Source organism: Lepidochelys kempii, chromosome 3, assembly GCF_965140265.1.
Source record: "Lepidochelys kempii isolate rLepKem1 chromosome 3, rLepKem1.hap2, whole genome shotgun sequence".
In the NCBI taxonomy this organism is placed as follows: domain Eukaryota; kingdom Metazoa; phylum Chordata; order Testudines; family Cheloniidae; genus Lepidochelys; species Lepidochelys kempii.
This window is the reverse complement of record NC_133258.1, coordinates 190,600,402-190,620,891: the sequence shown is the minus strand read 5'-3', so window position 1 is coordinate 190,620,891 and position 20,490 is coordinate 190,600,402. Positions and strand designations below refer to the sequence as shown.

Here is a 20,490-nt window from a genome sequence, read left to right as displayed (position 1 = left end):
CCATAGTTAAGATTGCATTTAATTTTTCACATGTAACAGGGTAAAAATGGTGTCTTAAATGTAAAAGGCATTTCCTTTGAGTCTTATGTTCGGGCCCCTCTAGCTAACAATGGCATATTATTAACCTATTAAACTTTTTAGAAAGTTGAAACACATTTGAATATTCTGGGAATAGGCACACTTGAAGAAAGTAAACTGATATCAAGCAGTTATTAACAATAATTGTTTAAAGAAAAGGAGTACTTGTGGCACCTTAGAGACTAACCAGTTTATTTGAGCACAAGCTTTCGTGAGCTACAGCTCACTTCATCTTTATGCATCCGATGAAGTGAGCTGTAGCTCACGAAAGTTTATGCTCAGATAAATTGGTTAGTCTCTAAGGTGCCACAGGTACTCCTTTTCTTTTTGCGAATACAGACTAACACGGCTGCTACTCTGAAACCAATAATTGTTTAACTTACTTTTAACTTTGGGGCCCATTCAGCAGCTCAAGTTATTCTTAAGTAGTGTCACAGTGACGACAGAGGTGGCTTAACCAGTCGTCATCTTTCCTCTCTATTTAATTTGCATGTTATAGTTCTGTTTGAAATGAGTTGATGGTGTCAGGGAGCACTGTACAGCTTAGAGTCCTCATTCATATGTCCATTATGGAAACAGAACACTGCATTGCCTCCCAGGCTTTGGGCCTGAAACACCAGCCCTCACTCTCCTCTTTGTTACAGCTTTGTATCAATGGGATTCTTGTATAGGCTGCAAAGTTCAGATGCTGCTGTACTTGTCTGCTGGTAGTCTTTAGCCCCACACATGTAGGTGGTAGTGTCAGGCCTGTCATGGGCGGGAGTGGGGAAGTGCCATCTCCACAGTACCCTCCCTGCCTGTGTTCAGCATTTTGTTTACTTGTGTTTCACTTTATGCTACTCCTGGGGCATCTTACAAGAAGGCTGTAGGCATGTTGGCCTATCAGGGCTGTCAGCTATGTCTTCACGGAGTTGAAACAACCATGGGATAGCTAGACAGGCATGCTGAAGAATTTCAAAAGCCATAATTTATATTCACCTGTTTGAAACGTGGGATGCAGATCCTGGGCTAAGATTAATAGACCATTGACTGGAACCGCCAGAGTGACTGTCATAATGCAGAAATTGGCTTAGCCCAGTCTTGATAGTGTGACTGTGAGGCAGCAATACAGACAGTGGGGGTGAAGTGCACAATTAGAAGATTGGAAGGTGGACTACAACACCTTGCTACCCTGGATGATGCAGCAGTTAGATGGCTGAACAGTCTAGATACTGACTTGTGATGCATATGAAAGAAGAAATACCCTCCCATTGCTCCCTCTGTGTGCTGGCTGAGCTATAAATAGCTCAGGACAGCTATTTGTGTCTCAGCACTCCTACTCCAATGCTTCAAGCCCCTACCTGGCCCCCTGCAGCCTTCAATCCTGACACCTCCCCCTTCCTTCCCTGAGCAGCATGCAGCACCTTCCCCAGTAACCTTTAGCACCTGCCCTTTTCACTCTGTGATCTCCCAGCAACACCTCCTCCAGGAATCCCCCTGTTCCACATCCAACTCTCCTTGTGTGGCCTCCCGCAGTTTCTTTCTCTCCCAAATGGTCCCAGACTAGGAATGTAAGGGCACCTCTCTGTCCTGGTTCCCTAATTAACACCTTCACCCTTCTTTCAGAGCTCCTTTATCGTCACTCTCTCCTTCCCCCACTGAATTTGCCTTCAGTATGCTCAGTTCCTTCCTGTCTCTCTCTCTCTCCTTTCCCCATTCATTGTCTGTTCCCATTCTCAACCTTCCGAGGCAACAGCACTTTCAAAAAGATCTTATGGAATGAAAATAAAAATGAAAAATCATACACAAAAACACTACGTTGTCACTGTATACTAAAAGACCACACATTGTATCCTTAAGTACCTTTTTTGGGGGGTAATTTGGAGAAAGAGGTGCTGGAAGTTAGATATTCTCATGAATTTCTAGCACTATCCTCTGAAGCAGCTGTTACTGGCCATCACTAGAAACTGGATTCTGGACTTGATGGACTGATGGTCTGAGCTGGGATGGCATTTCCTATGTTTAGTTTGTCCATAACAGGTGATTAAATCTCTTTCATCTCTTAGGATGGTGATTCCAGATATTACAAACGCTTATTCATCCATGCACATTCAAAATTGGTATAATTTTATGGAACATCTTGCCAAACTTCTGTAGTACAGTTTTAATTAGAGGAGAGAAAAGGAAGGATTCTTAGTGTACACAAGTGTATAAATCTACATAAAGTTCAATACTACGTCCTTAACTCTGAACTTCTTACACAGTAAGTTGCAATATTTTTTATAGATGCTGACCAAAATAAACTTGTCTAGGCTGAAATAAAAGTCTAGATGTTAATAATTTAATAGTACACCTCTCAAAACAAACTATTGCATGTGTAAAAAGAAAAGGAGTATTTGTGGCACCTTAGAGACTAACCAATTTATTTGAGCATGAGCTTTCGTGAGCTACAGCTCACTTCATCGGATGCATACTGTGGAAACTGCAGAAGACATTATATATACACAGAGACCATGAAACAATACCTCCTCCCACCCCACTCTCCTGCTGGTAATAGCTTATCTAAAGTGATCATCAAGTTGGGCCATTTCCAGCACAAATCCAGGTTTTCTCACCCTCCGCCCCCCCCAAACTCACTCTCCTGCTCAGGGCGGAGGGTGAGAAAACCTGGATTTGTGCTGGAAATGGCCCAACTTGATGATCACTTTAGATAAGCTATTACCAGCAGGAGAGTGGAGTGGGAGGAGGTATTGTTTCATGGTCTCTGTGTATATATAATGTCTTCTGCAGTTTCCACAGTATGCATCCGATGAAGTGAGCTGTAGCTCACGAAAGCTCATGCTCAAATAAATTGGTTAGTCTCTAAGGTGCCACAAGTACTCCTTTTCTTTTTGCGAATACAGACTAATACGGCTGTTACACTGAAACCTGTCATATTGCATGTGTGTAGAACTATTCCTTCCATTCAACACTGTCAAATGCTTTGTAGGCATCAAGAGATAAAATTATGAGCAGATTGAAAATACCCCCAGGGTTGAATTGATGTTCTCATGGTACTGGCTCCAAATCTTATTTTTATAAACCCAATTTGTTCTTTGATAATCTTTTAAAAATGTTTTGGTAAGCATCTTTTCCATTATCTTCAATTCCCCCTGAGGAAGTGAAACATGCTGATTTTAGGAGGAGGATTTCCAGGCCAGTTTAAAAACAAACAATCAAATAAAAACCAACAAACAAACCAAACATCTGATTACCTGGAGTTAAAATTCAGAGAAAAACAAAGCTTAAGAGAACATTGTAGTATCCTTTAAAAATAAAAATGGAAAGCATATAAATATACAGATAAACTCCTATTTTTCATTTCAGGTAGATTGTATACAACTAAATTTCCAAAATTCTGAACCCTTTCTGGAAGCTTTTAAAGCAGTTGTTTAAGCTGTTTAAGGGCATTTCTGCACTTAAAAAGCTGCAGTGGCATAGCTGCCCCAGTGTAGCCCTGCCACTGTAGTGTTTCAGTGAAGCCGCTGCTATGTTAACAGGAGAGCTTCTCCTGATGGTGTAGTTAATCCACCTCCATGAGAGGTGGTCATTATGTTGACAAGAAAAGCCCTCCTGTTGTCATAGTTCTGTGTACGCTGGAGGTTAGGTCAGTATAACTGCATTGCTCAGGGATGTGGATTTTTCACACACCTGAGTGACTTTGGTATACCAGTGTATGTTTGCAGTGCAGACCTGGCCTAAGATATCTTTAAATATGGTAGCATTTTGCTCGTACATGGAATGTGGTAAGTGTACTGTAGTCAAGACTCTGTGTATTACGTGGCAAGCTTGACTTAACGTCTGTGGCAAGGTTCTTGGATTCTGCAGTGCTCTGGTGTGGTCTTAAAGAAACCAAGTATCATGGGAGTTTGTGTTGTAAAACGCAAACGCAGATGGATCTCTGATGTAGCAGTGTGCAAAACTAAAACATAACAAAAACTTTACTAATAGTAATAAACCAGTATTCTTTGAGAATCATGTTGTTATATGTTTCTGGTTATGTTTAGGAAGGTGATAAGTGGACAGAATTAGGGGACTTTTCCCTAATTTCCTGGTTTATTTTTAAACAGTGAACTTGAAATTGAGTCAGGTTTTTTTTGGCTTTACAATCACTTTTATTTTGTAAAGAATTTCGTTCCAAAGTGGCTATGTCTAAAACCCACACAAACCAGTGGGAAAACAAGGAAACTGACTTTGTGTTGTGTTGTCAAATATATAAATCAAACTGAAAAAAACCCCTATTTTTTCCCTTTTTCATTTATTGTAATCTTAGGTGTTGCTCATACGAGATATAAAAAAAGTGAGACAAGTGTGATTTTTTTTAAGTTGATGGTGTCTTTTCTGATACATCACATTTATAGGCACTGTAATTTCTCTGTGTGTAGTGTATTTATTTTAAAGGAAACTTCTGTATTCTCTTAATGATTGTTCTCTGAAGTGATATGTTTCTTAACCTTACTTCCAAGTTAAAAGGTTTTTACACTGGAATTTTTAATTTTTAGAATTGTGTAGTGGCAGTAGTCTATACTGGGGCTTGCAAAACTGTGAAGGAATTCAAGATGAGATTGAAAGCCAGAAAAAATGAGATTGGAGCCAGAAAAAACCCTTAGCCCCCACACCCAGTGGGGAAGACCCCTCAGATCAGTGAGTTTTATTAGGTTTTTCTTAGAGCTGTCAATTAATTGCAGTTAACTCAAGTGATTAATGCAAAACAAATTCACGAGATTAAAAAATTAGTTACGATTAATCACAGTATTAATAGCACTGTTTAATAATATAATACCAATTTAAATTTATTATATATTTGGATGTTTTTCTACTATTTTCAAATATATTAATTTCAATTGCAACATACAATACAAAGTGTACAGTGCTCACTTTATTATTTATGATTACAAATATTTGCACTGTGAAAAAGATAAATGAAATAGTGTTTTTCAGTTCACCTCATATAAGTACTGGAGTGCAATCTCTATTATGAAAGTGCAATTTACAGAGGTAAACTTTTTTTTACACATAATTGCACTCAAAACCAAAACCGTGTAAAACTTTAGAGCCTACAAGTCCAGTCCGTCCTACTTCTTGTTCAGCCAATTGCTGAGAGACACAAGTTTGTTTACATTTATGGGAGATACTGCCCAATTCTTATTTACAATGTCACCTGAAAGTGAAAACAGGTGTTCACTATTTTAGCTAGCATTGCAAGGTATTTACGTGCCAGGTATGCTAAATATTTGTATGTTCCTTTGTGCTTTGGCCATCATTCTCGAGGACATGTTTCCATGCTGATGACAGATTCTGCTCGATAACGATCTGAAGCAGTGAGGACCAATGCACATATATTTTCATCATCTGAGTCAGATGCCACCAACCGAAGGTTGATTTTCTTTTTTGGTGGTTCGGGTTCTGTATTTTCCGAATCTGAGTGTTGCCTTTTAAGACTTCTGACAGCATTTTCCCCACCTTGTGTCTCTCACGTTTTGGAAGGCACTTTAGATTCCTAAACCTACTTTGTTTTTTTTTTCCTCCCAACTTCTGAGTGTCTGAAGTGTCTATATTTTCAAGTTGTTTGAAATTAGAGACCAGTGTTTCCACTATATAATCAGCGAATGAAAATGTTATTTTTAAAATTATAAAGGAAGTGTTCAGAATGTCAAGATTCTATTTTGTGCTGGTTGAAAAGCAATAAGAAAATTTTAGAATGATCTAGAAGCCTAAAGGGGAATAAGAATAGTTGGAGTTATTCTTGGCAGGAGAAAGGGATGGAACTAGTGGGTAGAATCATCTGTGACTTGATATTGAAGAGAGTGGAGTAGGTAGAATTGAGTACTGTTATTGGAGTTTGGCTTGCCAGAATCTATACACTTCTGGGATCTGGGCAGGACAGCTGATATGGTTTGATAGAAAACTGGCTAGCTCATCTTATTTTTAATTCTTCTCTGTGTTGAATTCACTAGGTAGTTTCAGATTCTAGCTCTAGTAAATGTGACAAATACTACAAATGGATGATTAATCACTGGTAAACGTCAGTGTAGAAATTTCTGACTCAGCTGGTCTAAAGTTGAAGGAAATGGTCAGAAACAAACAGAAATAACAAAAATAGATAACATCTAAAGTGAAATGTAAACACTGTCAAGAATTGTTAAGTAGAAAGATAGGATGCATGGTTACCTCAAAAATTTCAGACAGTATATCTGATTCTTCAAGCTCAAGTGTGCTGCTCAGTGAAATTGTTGAAGAGCACTCATTTTAAAAGTGCTGAGCACCCGATAACTCCTGCTGAAGTCGATGAGAGATAGTTGGCGCTTAACACTCTTGAAAATCAGGCCACTTATATATGTGCTTCATTATATGGTTTTAAAAGCCTTACTCTAGTAGCTAGTTTGAAAAGCTTGCTTAGCATTTTCAGTTACACTCATAAGAATCCTCATCCTTCTGTTTGTAAGATTTTTGGTAGCTAGGAGCACAAAAACTTTCCAACCACAATATGCTTTTGCATAATTGGGTGCCTAGACACCATAGGGATCAGGTACATTTTAATTGCATGATTTATAGAGATTTTACATTCTGCTTGAAATACCTGGCATAGCTGAATTTTGGCAGAGGATAGTAGACTAAAAGGTAGGGGAGGTAATATCTGTTATTGGACCAACTTCTGTTCGTGAGAGAGAGAGACAAGCTTTCAAGCTACACAAAACTCTTCCATAGCACTAAGGCTGTGTCTGCACTACACTGTCGGGAGGCAAAACTTATGTTGCTCAGGGGTATGACTAAACCATCTTCCTGAGTGACGTAAGTTACACCGGCATAAGTGCTCATGTGCACAGCGCTATGTTGGTGGGAGAGCTTCTTCTGTAGAGCATCTTCACCACACGCACCACACTTCTTATACACTGCTCCTGCAGTGCTGTAAGATAGACAGACTCTTAGGGTATGTCTACATTGGCAGAGTTACAGTGCTGGCAGTTACAGCTCCGCTCAGAGAGCACTGAAGGGAAACTGCTGTTGTGTGTTCACACTGTCAGCTGCCTGCGCAATAGTGTGTTCACACTTGTGGCACTTGCAGTGGTATTCGGAGCGGTGCACTCTGGGCAGCTATCCCATAGAACATCTCTTCCTCTTCTGCCGCTAAGAGTTGTGGGAAGGCGGAGGGGGTTGCGGGGCATCCTAGGTCCTGTCTCAGTGCCCTGTGATGCACTGCTTTGCATCCCAGCAATCTCTGTGCTTCCGTCCGCATTTGGCACCATCTTTCAATGGTTTTGTGTACTGCGTGCTCTGCGTCTTCGGTCTGCACAAATGGATCCCGCTCTGTTGACCAGTATGCTGGTCGCTCTCACTAACACGGCAGAAGTGGTAGTGGGGTTATTCCTTAAACTACAAAGGCAAGAGCAGTTTGACATTGATCTCGCCACGCGTAGTAGCTCCGACACGAGATTGCATTTGGCATTCATGGAGATGCTGACCACAATGAAACTGTGCTTTTGGGCTCGGGAAACGGGAACTTAGTGGTGGGATCACATCATCATGCATGTCTGGGATGACAAGCAGTGGCTGCAGAACTTTTGGATGAGGAAAGCCACATTCATGGGACTGTGTGATGAGCTTGCCCTAGCCCTGTGGCACAAGGACATGAGAATGAGAGCTGCCCTGTTGTTGGAGAAGCGTGTGGTGATTGCAGTGTGGAAGCTGGCTACTCCAGACTGCTACCGATAGGTCGCTAACCAGTTCAGAGTGGGAAAGTCGACCGTTGGAGTCGTGTTGACGGAGGTGTGCAGCGCCATTAATCACATCCTGCTCCAAAAGAACGTGACTCTGGGCAACGTGCATGAGATTGTGGATGGCTTTGCACAAATCAGCTGCCCTAATTGTGAAGGGGCGATTGATGGCACGTATATTCCAATTCCGTCACCAGACCACCTAGCCACTGAGTACATTAATTGGAAGGGGTATTTCTCAATGGTTCTCCAGACGCTTGTGGATCACCATGGCCGTTTCACGGACATTAACGGAGGCTGGTCCGGAAAGGTGCACGATGCACACATCTTTTGGAACACTGGCCAGTTCAGGAAGCTGCAAGCAGGGACTTTCTTCCTGGACCAGAAGATCACCTTAGGGGAAGTCAGAAATGCCCATTGTGATCCTGGGAGAGCCTGCCTACCCCTTAATTCCGTGGCTTATGCAGCCATACATGGGGCACCTTGCCAGCAGCAAGGAGCAGTTGAACAACAGGCTGAGCAAATGCAGAATGACTGAGTATGCATTTGGCCATTTAAAAGCCCGCTGGTGATGCCTGTATGGGAAGCTGGACATGGCCGATGACAATATTCCTATGCTTATAGCCATGTGCTGTACGCTCCATGATATTTGTGAAGGGAAGGGTGAAAGCTTCACTCAGGGCTGGACCACAGAGGCTCAGCACCTGGAGGCTGAGTTTGAACAGCTGGAGACCAGGGCTATTAGAAGGGCACATCGTGGGGCCATCAGGGTCAGGGATGCTTTGAGGCAGCAGTTAGAAGCTGAAAGCCACTAATATTAGTTGCTATGCTCGGGATTGTGGTGCTTGTAATGCTAGGAGGTGATTTGTGCATATCATGCAAGAAGGGTCCTTAACATAACTGTATGTTGCTTTGCAGTGGTCTTTTTGCTTTCACTTAATAGAATAAAGATTGCTTTCAAACAAATACAATTCTTTTATTGAAAGCCAACAACCAGAGGAGAAAGTCAAACGAAAAAATTCATCAGCAGGGAGGGGGATGGGTGATGGGGGAATGGAAGGTCTCAAGAGGAGGTGGGGTCCCAGGACGGCTACAGATTTGTGTATGTCCAGGGATCATACCCAACCTTCTCCTTTGGAGTACGATGCAGCGGGTGCTGTACTTCAGCAGGGCCAAACTGCAGATGCATGGGTTTTGAGTGTAGTGGGTATTGGGAGTCCACATTGCTGGACTGTGAGGAGGGAGGAGTGGAATACTGTGGGTAGAGAGTGGAACCAGGAGGTTGATAAGAGTGTGTTGGCGGTGTGTGTGTGGGGAGGCGCATTGGAAAGAATTTTGCGACAGCAGCTGCAGGGGAGGGCAGGTGTGGAGTTGCTCAGTTTGAAGAGCTCGTATCGCCTGGAGCGTGTCCACTTGGTGCTCCATAACTGTTAAGAGCCACTGTATGGTTTCTTTCTGGTGTGCTGCGTTCTCCTTTTGTTCCCTCTTCTTGCTGTCCCACCACTCAGCGGCGGAGTGCATTGTAACGTCACGCATAAAGTCCTCCTTAGTTCTTCTTGACCGCTTCCTAATTCTTCGCAACCATTCTGCCGCTGATAACAAAGAGGGAGGCTGTGCTCCCAAGGTCATCTCTGTGAAGTTTAAATGCAACATTTTACAGAAGCAGTATTGTTTGCAACACAGACAACACTGTTTCAGTGCTTTAAAACACAGCCAGTACTCACACACCTGTCACTAACTGGCTGACCCCAGGCAAGCGCACACAAGCCACAAGACCCCCAAAATGATGGGTAGCCGCAGGGTAAATCACTGTTCCCGGACCCTGCTGTACACTGGGCATGTGGTTCTTGGGCACTTGGAGAGAGCCAGCACTGTAGGGGGGCTCTGATAATCATTCCTGTCCCAACACTTACCACAGGTGGTGATCATTATGGAAGATATCTTGCTGCTGAGGGTGAGCAGGGAATCAAGGGAGGGTCTTCTCCAAGCCTGTGGCTTCCGCTCTGGCCCCTATGCGGCTAGCCTGTGTGCAGCAATGATCTCTCCCCCCCACCCCCTGTGATGGCACAATGGCATGGGAAATTTACCATTAATGGGCCAAGAAACAAAGCAGCTCTGCCGAGGAACCTGTGGGAGCGGATTGCCCATTATCTCCACGAGTTTCCTGGAGATCTCTGAGGGAGATTCCCGTGAAGTGAGGGAGTGTATCAACAGCCAGTTCCGCCGCTCAAACAAGGCATGAGGTGGGAGACAAGTCTGCTTTTTGCAACCCTCCTGTCCCCAACAACTCGCTTCAGCAATTCCCCAAATCAGATCCACTTACCGGGGCCTCCTCTCCCGTTTGCTCTTCGCCAAGGTCCGACTGCTGTGACTGGCTAGGCTCCTCTGGGGTAGAAAAGAGCTCCTGACTGCATGCATCTCTGGCCTCCGAGTCATCCTCTGCCTCTGGTTCTCCCTCCCCATCTTCATCCAAGATTGCCTCCTTCTGGCTTGGTCCACTCTCGACTGGCATGTGAGCCAATGAAGTATCCACAGGGGACTTCTCAGTGGAGGTGGGGTCACCACCGAGTATCGCGTCCAGCAGTTTGTAGAACCGGCAGCTGGTGGGGGCAGCACCGGAGTGGTGGTTTGCCTCCTGCACCTTGTGGTAGGCATTCCGCAGCTCCTTCACTTTAACCCTGCACTGCAATGTGTCCTGGTCATGGCCCTTTTCTATCATGCATCTAGAAATCTGTCCATAGGTATCATAATTCCGATGGCTGGAGCACAGCTGTGATTGCCATTTCCAGCCCACCTGATGATCACTTTAGATAAGCTATTACCAGCTGGACAATGGGGTGGGAGGAGGTATTTTTTCATATTCTCTGTGTATATATAAAGTCTGCTGCAGTTTCCACGGCATGCATCCGATGAAGTGAGCTGTAGCTCACGAAAGCTCATGCTCAAATAAATTGGTTAGTCTCTAAGGTGCCACAAGTACTCCTTTTCTTTTTGCGAATACAGACTAACACGGCTGTTACTCTGAAACTTGCCAGTGTAGACAAGGCCTTAGAGTAGGGGTGCCAACCTGTGGCTCTGGAGCCACATGCAGCTCTTCAGAAGTTAATATGCGGCTCCTTGTATAGGCACCAACTCGGGCTGGAGCTACAGGCGCCAACTTTCCAGTGTGCCGGGGGGTGCTCATTAGGGTGACCAGACGACAAGTGTGAGAAATCGGGACAGGGGGTGGGGGTAATAGGAGCCTATATAAGAAAAAGACCCCAAAATTGGGACTGTCCCTATAAAATTGGGACATCTGGTCACCCTATTGCTCACTGCTCAACCCCTGGCTCTGCCACAGGCCCTGCCCCCACTCCACCCCTTCCCGCCCCCTTCCCTGAGCCTGCCATGCCCTCGCTCCTCCCCTCTCCTCCCCCAGAGCCTCCTTCATGATCTGGAGGTACTCAGGAGGTACGGGGCGGGGCGGAGAAGGCACTGATTGGTGGGGCTGGGGGGAGCTGGGAGGGAGGGTGGGAGGCAGGAGGAGCTGGGAGTGGCGGGGTCGGGGGGAGCTGATAGGGGGCTGCTGACATATTACTATGGCTCTTTGGCAATGTACATTGGTAAATTCTGGCTCCTTCTCAGGCTCAGATTGGCCACACCTTGCCTTAAAGTGTCACAGGTAAATACAAGATTGAACAGATAGTTTAGCATAAGTAGTTAGTACATATTCTAAGGAACCATTCTAAGGAACCATTCAAGGTGAAGTGGCTCATTAACACCCCTGTAGTCATAGGACAAAAATGGGAGTTAGTGGATTACAGATTGTTGTAATAAGCCATAAATCCAGTGTCTTTATTAAGACCATGATTTTTAGTGTCTAGCAAAGTTCTGAATTTATACTCCCAGGCTCGTCTTTTGAAACTGTTGTGCAGGTTTCCTTTGAGGATGAGGACTGATAGGTCAGATATGGAATGATTGCTTTGCAAGAAGTGTTCGTGATAGTGGCTTTGTTTACACTACACAGATCTTAGTGGCACAGCCATGTTGACACGTCTGTCGTTAAAAGTCGGGCAGCGTAAATGCTGTTTGTTGGCACTTTTGCGGACTAAATACTTCCACCCTGTAAGAGCAGTGTTTGCATTGTCGACAGGAGAGCGCTCCTGCTGACAACGAGCTGTTTACACTGCCACTTGCCGCGGCAAAACTTTTGTCTTTTGGCAGGGGTGTGTGTCTGTGTTTCTTTAAACACCTGTGAACAACAAAAGTTTTGTCATTCAATTGGCAGTGTAGACAAAGCCAGTGTGTTTTTGTCTTTTATCATTTTCCTGTGAGAGTTCATTTGAGAGTTTAGTGATTATCTGGTTTCACCCACATAGTTGTTATTGGGGCATTTAGTGCAATGTATGAGGAACACCACATGTGAAAGGCAAGTGTAGGACCCATGGATTTTAAAAGGTGTGTTTTGGGGGGTGTGGATCATTGTAACAGTGGAGATATGTCTGCAGGTTTTGCATCTGTTGTTCTGGCAGGGTCTGGTGCTGCTTTGAGCTGGTGTGTCCTGGTCTGAGGGGAGCTTGGAGATGTTGGGGAGTGTTTGAAAGCCAGAAGAGGGAGTTCAGGAAAGAGTTATTTCAGGATGGGCCCCACTGAGTGTGGGTTGTAGTTGTTTGATGATATCCAGTACAGATTCCAGTATGGGGTGATAGGTGACAACTAGGGGTGTTTGGCAAGAGAGGGTTTTATTTCTGGATTGAGGCAGGTTCTCTTGGGATATTTGGGTGGCCCATTCCATGGTATGATCTACTTCTCTGATGGAGCGTCCTAATTTGGTAAAGGCTGTTTTTGAACATGTAAGGTGTATATCCTGGACTTTCTCTTCAGAGCATATTCTGTGGTATCTGAGTGCCTGGCTGTAGATAACAGATTTCTTGGAGTTGAGGAGGTTACTGGATCTATGAAGGTAAGTGTGGTGATCCAAGAGTTTTGTGCTGGAAAAACATCTGTAATATTATGTTACTGTATTCTGGCTAGCAATGCAGTTCCTGTTCTGAGTCTAATTTTTCTAATTTGGTCCTTTTGGAACAAAATTTATGTTTGATATTTTATGTTTAATGTAGCAGTTAAAAGTCACATTAAATATTACATATGCCATTAACAACTTACTCTTTTTCTTCAGTATCTGACATTGAAGGTGGTGATGGATTGCAGCTCCGAAAGGAACATGCACTCAAGATATTTGCTTATATCAACTCCTGGACGCAAAGGTATTTTAATCAGTGTCTTTAAACTCATCATATTGGACCCCATTTATTGTAAAAACTATGCGGGTAGTAGAGTGAATAGAATAAGTAAAGTGAATACAATATTGTCGTGTGACTAAAATGATGGGAGAATAAAGGAAATTCTGGCCTTCATTTACATGTAACTACTTTTGTGCCATGTCTCCTGCTAGGTGTGTGTGGAGAACACACCTTTGAAGCACTGACTGGCATTCCAGAAGCTGTTGAAGAACATAGCAGTAAACAGGCTAAGTGATAGTAATGAAAAATATTATAAAACCTTATATATGCTGTTGCTTAATGTGAACTATCCTGCCACATACTTTTTTTTCTAAAGAAAATGTGGCAAAAATCAAGAATTATTACTTTGAATTTCAGTGTCTTATTAGGATTTTTTCACAATATCCTGGTGCTGTGACTCAACAAGATGAACACATGCAGTCCATAGCGACCATTGTAAAATACATAAATAATTTAAAACTGCTGAACAATAGTTGGCACCGTGTAGTTCTCTGTGAGTGTCTGGAAATAAATGGGATGCCCACAGGGATTAATGAGGTAGTCAGTATTGGTGCTTGACACTGGAGTCTCAGTGTCACTTTGAATTTCCTGTCTTTGTTGGTCTGTCACATGCTTTGTTACTTAAAATATATTTAAATGTGAAACTTCCTTATAATTAGTCACTTTAAAAAAATTAAGATCAGTCTTTTTTTCTTTCTATTTATTAGTTTCTTTAAGTTGATGGAGTCCAAACTTCTCATTTTTAGATATTTTAATTCTGAGCCACTCCAGGAATTTTCACTTTTTTATTTTGTTTTTGTTTGCAGACAATGTCTGTGCTGCTTCAAGGAGTATAAGCATTTGGAGATCTTTAACCAAGTAGTATGTGCGCTTATTAACTTAGTGATTGCCCAAGTTCAAGCTCTACGGGACCAGCTTTGTAAACATTGCACTATTAACATAGATTCAACATGGCAAGATCAGAATAATCAAGCCAATGAGCCACTGAACGTAGAAAGAGAGTCTCATGAAGAAGAAAATGGAGAACGACAAAAATGCATAGAGAAAAAGTTAGACTCTGCAAGAACTTGTATCCTGACAGAGGAAGAATCTGCAAAGAGCACTGATGCTTTTAGCTTATGGAGCACTGATGAGAAGGAAAAACTGTTGCTGTGTGTGGCAAAAATCTTTCAGATTCAGTTTCCTCTGTATACTGCTTACAAGCATAATACTCATCCCACAATAGAGGTATATCTTATTCTAACTTGTGCATATTTTGTTTTTTTGTGAAACACACTGTAGTTATCATCAAAGGGTAGACTCTGCTTGAGTGATTGTAGTTTTCAAACCAGGTGGATGGGGATGATTCAGCTCTCCCACTGAATTCAGTGGGTCTTTCCATTGACACTTTTTGGGAGATGAGCCACTCCCTTAATTACTTTCTTAAAATAATTCTTGATTGGTCTAGGCAAAAGCAGTTAATAAAATGTTGGATATAATTGCATAATTTATCATATAGTCATAGTAGTAGGAAAGCAAAAAGGGACCATAAATATGGCTTCTTTCCAAAAATAATAGAAAGTAAATTTAACTCCTTTTAGTTAAATCTGTTGTTATAAACAAAATTTACGAACTAAAACTTGCATGAGACCACACTTTTTTTGCTATTCCGTAATCAACTGAATAACTGTTACAACTGCAGCTCTGCAAACTGGACTACTATCTTTATACATTTTTCATTGTGATGTTACTTTGTTACTGCTAAATATATTTTTTTACATAATTTATTTTGAAAAAGTCACTTTCAGAACTCTTTTTTTACCAACTTTTTATTCCTAGATATAGAAGGAAATGCTTTTGTATTTATATTTGGGACTCTAGTTGTCAAATTAAAATAATTTTGTTCTTGAAAAGGTTTATTTTTAGTTCCACGTGTGGAAATCTGTTCCTGACTAAATAGAGCACATGCTACACTTACATACTGAGATATGAGTATATTTGCCATTGTTAAGAAAGCTTATACTGAGAAAATGCGTGAGAACACATTAATATGTTTATGTGGGTGTTACAAAATATTGGCACATTAAAATAGTTATCCAAAACCACAAACTTAAAGTATGAAAAAGCTCTGTCACTGCTTTGAGTAGTTAAGCTTTCAGTTTCAAATTATTACACTATTTGCTCTTAACTTGTAAAGATATACATAAATGATATGTGATTTGGCATATGTGCTACTGTGTTTGCATGAGTTATATTCAGTCCGTGAATAAGTGGATCTCACCAAATTTGGCAATAAATGTTGGTTTAGTTTAAAATTATTAAACTGGGAAGATGAGTGATTTTTGTTTTGTTTGGGGCATATTTGAGTATCTTTGCTATATTCGATCATGTTGGAGTATAAATCTGTAAGTTAAAATGTCAAACTGTGTTTACAAATATATGTGATCTCAAGTATACCTATATTAATGAACCAGAGAATGTTAGAATTCCAGTAAGTAAGACTTTCCTACCACATTTCAGTATGGTCTTCATAATTCCTTTTAAACGTTATCATCATAAATAAATAGGTCTGTGATGCATCTGCCCACTAGTAGAGAACAGTGAGGGAAGGTCTATCTTTTTGTTTTTCATACTGGTTAAAACTAATGTTAAAACGAAAGGGATTTTGCCTCTGTGTTTCATGGGGTAATTAAAAAAACTGATCTTCAGTTTTTCTCCCTGCCTTCACAGGAACATGGCAGAAACAGCTCTGGAGTAATTTTTTATGTATAAATAGACTTGCTTCTCTTAGAGAGAAGACAACAATCTTTTTTTCTTTTAGGAAATATTTGTCTGCCTTATTTTTTGTCATTGTGCCCTGAAGAATTAGAAATCTCAAAAGGGACATTGGCAAGATTTTTTTGGCTGATGTGCTGACATAGTGTAAGAGGACCAGGTTCTAACATAAATTGGGTGGCTGCATTGTGGCTCTCCAGTACACTCAAAAATATGACATCTTGAATTACTGACCACTCAGATTAGCAAGCACTGTTACTCCACGAATATATCAAAATCGTGGTCTGGAGAGAGAGACGAGAGAGAAGAAAACTTATTTGCTGTCTAGGCAAGTCAAAAAAATGATTCCCACTTTCAACTAGTTTCTCATACCAAATTTGTAATTTCTTCAGAGCAAGGATTGATAGATCTGTGTTTTGAAATCTTCTAGCACATTTTGATTTCTATCATAATACTGTATAATAATGCTAATGACGAAATCCTTCAGTGGGTTTATGGGCAAATGTGAAGTGTGGTCATTCCTTCAAAACGTTCTGTATCAGGTATAAACTGAAACCCAAATATGTCTTTTTTTTTTTTTTTTTTTTTTTTAAATATTAGAGAGACCAGGTGGGTAAGGTAATATCTTTTATTGGACCAGCTTCTGTTGGTGAGAGAGACAAGATTTTGAGCTTACACAGAATTCTTATTCAGGTCTTCGCAAGTCCCATAGATATCCCCAAGAAAATCAGATTAAAAATAAGTAGAGAAAGCTCCCGACTACTATATGTGAAAGTGGGATTTCTCTCCCCATGGAACATGTGCTCTGGGTACTGTGCACATTAACATTTTATTGAGTTATGAGGAAATGCTTTTAATCCTCACATTAATGTCTGTTCTGGAAAAAAGGAAGATTTCCAATTCAAAATAGATCATCTTCCGAGCTGTGTAGCTGGTTTCATGAGTTCCTCAGATTTGTAGAGGTGCATTCACACCACTTCATTGTGGCTAAGAAGTCTGGTAAAATTTGACATGTAAAATTGTCATTCAGCAGTCTCATACAGAACAATTACAGCTGCAAACAATAATTTCTACTCATTTCACACACTCATTACCTGGTTATCTCGACCAAAAGGTAATGTTGGTTCTGGCATCAGTCAGAAGAGCTCTGATGCTCTTACCAGGTACTTGGTGGAATCTTTGCAGATACTCTCACATCTGGGAGAAGAGAGATTTATAATGGGGAGAATTCCCTTCTGTCAGAAAGGGTCACAAAACTGCAATATCTAACAAGAACAAGAAAACAAGAAAAAAAAATGATCTGTTGGTGTATAAGCCTACTGGGGACTTTACTGTCCTGCTGTAAATTCCATGGGTTATGGGACGTTTCTACCCCTTGAATTTTTTTTAACTGGCAACATGCATCTCTATTATAGCAAACATAGAGGCTAAACTGGAAGAGACTAATGAGTTATCTGAGCTGAACCGTGAAAACATCCTGAAGGAAAATTTCATTTAGGAACCAGAAAGAGTGCAGCTGACAACGGACACCAGCCCAGAATACTGGGAGCCCACATAATCATATTGACAGCACAGAGGACATGGCCTTCAAGGACACAGAACTGGCATATACATTTGTTAGACTTGAGAGCAATAAGACTAGCAGTCTTAAACCTCTGGACAAGACAAGTACATCTTAGTTCAGACAAGTTTGTGGTTGTGGTCTGTTTAAAATCAACAGGGACCACAAAAACAGAATGGTGGTACAAAAGTCTACCCTGCTAATCAGATGAAAAATCTCCTTTCTAGTGAATCTGTGTGTGTCTTTGGGCACAGGAATACCACAATTGGACTTGGTCAGTTGGAAGAAAATCCGCTTGAGGGCATAAACCTTGAAGGAAGAAACTTATGTGGAAACAAACTTGTTTGCCCCAATGCAAAAGTAGTATCTGCTAACGTTCTTGATATCCAAAGAGAGATCTTCGCTTGTGATACATTTTTATCATATAAACATTCAGTCTTGCATGTGCTCTTCACAGGACTGAGAACTTTGACAGCAAAAACACTTAAAAAAACCCACAAGGACCCAAACAAGGGTAATCTGGAGATCCCTGAAATGGTTGAGCTGCATGAGGTCTGCAGGCCTGCTGTGGCTGTTTTGAGACATCTGTTAATTTTAAATGTCCTGCATCCGTGACCTTCTGTCAGGTCTATTTGTTTATTCAGACTTAGATTATGCAGGGGGTCTGTGAGATAGGTATTTCAGAAAGTACAGAATATGCTTCTGTCTAGAAAGAGGAATTTTTTCATTTTACTTGAAGTGATTACTTTCTATAAACCATGTAGAAGAAGAGGCAAAAACCACAAAGTGAGCTCCTGTTTTCCTTACCTTTTAAAATCCCTCCAGGCAGGACTAGACAATGAACTTTAAAGGAGTTAGCAAACCGGTCTTTAGTGGCTCAATAGAGGGTAAAACAGTAAGGAAAGGCATCTGTCTACTTTATTTTTATGCTTCCCCCAACATTTTGGCTCAGAATGAGGCAATTAGCAGCTCTGGTGGCAGTTCCCATATAAGTCTTTTTCTAGTAGGATGAATTTGTTATAGCTTTGTTCCCATGGCTGTGTCCACCATCACACATCCCAAGGTTGTGTCCACCATCACACATCTATTAAGGTGTTTCACCTTTGAGGTTTTTGTGCTGCCTTTGGTTCTCATAGGGAACACTCTCTTCTGTTACTTGGCTCAAAAGGTGACCTTGTGGAAATCTCAATGCCCTGAATTTTCTGTTTAGAACACCAAAGCAGGACTGTCAAATTTTCAGGTTCGTTCTAGCCAAGTAAGTCAAATCTTTTGTCTCTCCAGTGCTGCAGAGATCTCTTGCCCCATTGTTGTCAGTGATTACTCCAATATGGCTACTTCATAGGAAGAGAATTCTTGAGACAAGAAGTATTCAAAGCAGCTACTTGACATTCCAGATATACTTTCACTAAACTCTAAGGGCTTAATGCATAGACTTCTACTGTCTTTCAGCTGCCGGGTGCTAAGAGCAGTACTTTAACTGATGAACAGTTTCTGCTTCCCTCAGCAACTGATAATTTTCCCATGCATAATCTGTTTCTGGTAGTGGCATGGGCAGAGCACAGAAACACCCATTTTTCTTATCTATTGGCCAGAAAAATGTGTTGTCTACTCACTACAAAGCTGTTTTAATATTTAAAAATAATTGACAAAGAACATGATTAATTTAGTGATGATTTGGAGTTCAACATGAGGGGGAAATATGTAATATATTTAGATTCCTATATTGTAACCTTAGTGAATAGTTTAAAGTTTGATTCCATCACAACTAAAATACCCCCAGTAATGTAGTTTTAAATGATACTCTGGAAATTAGTCAATTTGAAATTAACTCCAAAAACTTCAGTTAAGTTAAATGTTTAAAAACCTTCCCTCCCCCTATGAATTTAAAGGGAAATTGTGAACATGAAAACTAGTAATTTTTTAAAAAAAGTTAAAATTAGTTTGATAGTGTTTCAGTAAGTTTTTTGGTTTTATAATCACATTTTACAATTTAAAAAAAATGTTTTCTCCCTTGCTATGTGAAAGATTCATACAAACAATACGGAAAATTGATTTAATGGGGGAAACTGTAAAATAAACTGTCTACAAAATGCTATCCAATGCACAATGTAAACATATATCAAAAGAAGTTATTAAACTCTTTAATTATAGTAATCTTCAGTGTTACTTGGAACAATAATAGATTTAAAAATTGAGAGAAATGTGATTTGTAATTTGACAGTTTCCCTGAAAGGATACCAGATACTGATTCTACAAGCTGTCAATTAGATATTTGTGTAAAAATGTTACAGGTGGACTTGAAGAAGTTTAATAAACTGAACTAGAATGACTAACTTTAAACTTTTTAGCTCTTGAATATTCATTAGATTTATGATTATACAGTATATTCTCTGTTCATTTACCTATGGCAGTTCAGATGTTTGGGTACATTACTTTCCTGCTGGTAATGGAAACATCTGAACTGGTATAGAAGAACTCCAAGAAGGAAAACTATTAGGTAAGAAATTTCCACTTATGGCTGGAGCATTGTCCTCAGTTTATAAGTACATATTTGTAAATACAATGTAAAAAAAATAGTTTAATCGGAAAATGCAAAAGTCAGTTTGACAGTTTTAAAATTAAACAAACTTAAGCTTCTTGAGTTTTATAAAATTAGGTTTCTGGAGTGTGCATCATGAGTCTTTCGGTTTTGTTTCCTTCATACAATTTGTTTCTATTCCTACTGTTAGCTAATTATATTTATCTCTTTTCTTTTAAACCAGGATATTTCTGCCCAAGAAAGCAATATATTAGGGGCGTTCTGTGATATGAATGTAAGTCATATATATTTAATTGATTCATAGACTTTAAGGCCAGAAGTGATCAAAATTATCACGATAATCTAGTCTGACCTCCTGCACATTACAGGCTACACAACCTACCCACTACTGTAATAGGTCCATAATCTCTAGCTGAGTTGCTGGAATCCTCAAATCTTGATTTAAAGATGTCATGTTACAAGGAATCCACCATTTGCACTAGTTCAAAACAGTAAGTGCCCCATGCTGCAAAGAAAGGTGAAAGCCCTCCAGGGTTTCTGCCA

General features: G+C 40.7%; 1 protein-coding gene across 12 annotated transcripts in view; it reads left to right on the top strand.

Moving 5' to 3' along the window:
• Positions 1–20,490, top strand: part of USP34 (ubiquitin specific peptidase 34) — a 266,198-nt gene that overhangs the window by 15,378 nt on the left and 230,330 nt on the right. For 11 of the 12 annotated variants that reach the window (XM_073339379.1, XM_073339385.1, XM_073339383.1 and 8 more), the window contains exons 2-4: positions 12,970–13,057; positions 13,900–14,320; positions 20,171–20,221. In XM_073339379.1, coding sequence (XP_073195480.1) covers positions 12,970–13,057; positions 13,900–14,320; positions 20,171–20,221 — 560 coding nt within the window. Of the gene's footprint in view, positions 1–12,969; positions 13,058–13,899; positions 14,321–20,170; positions 20,222–20,490 lie in introns of those variants that run through there. The other variant, XM_073339387.1, reaches the window with a different exon arrangement.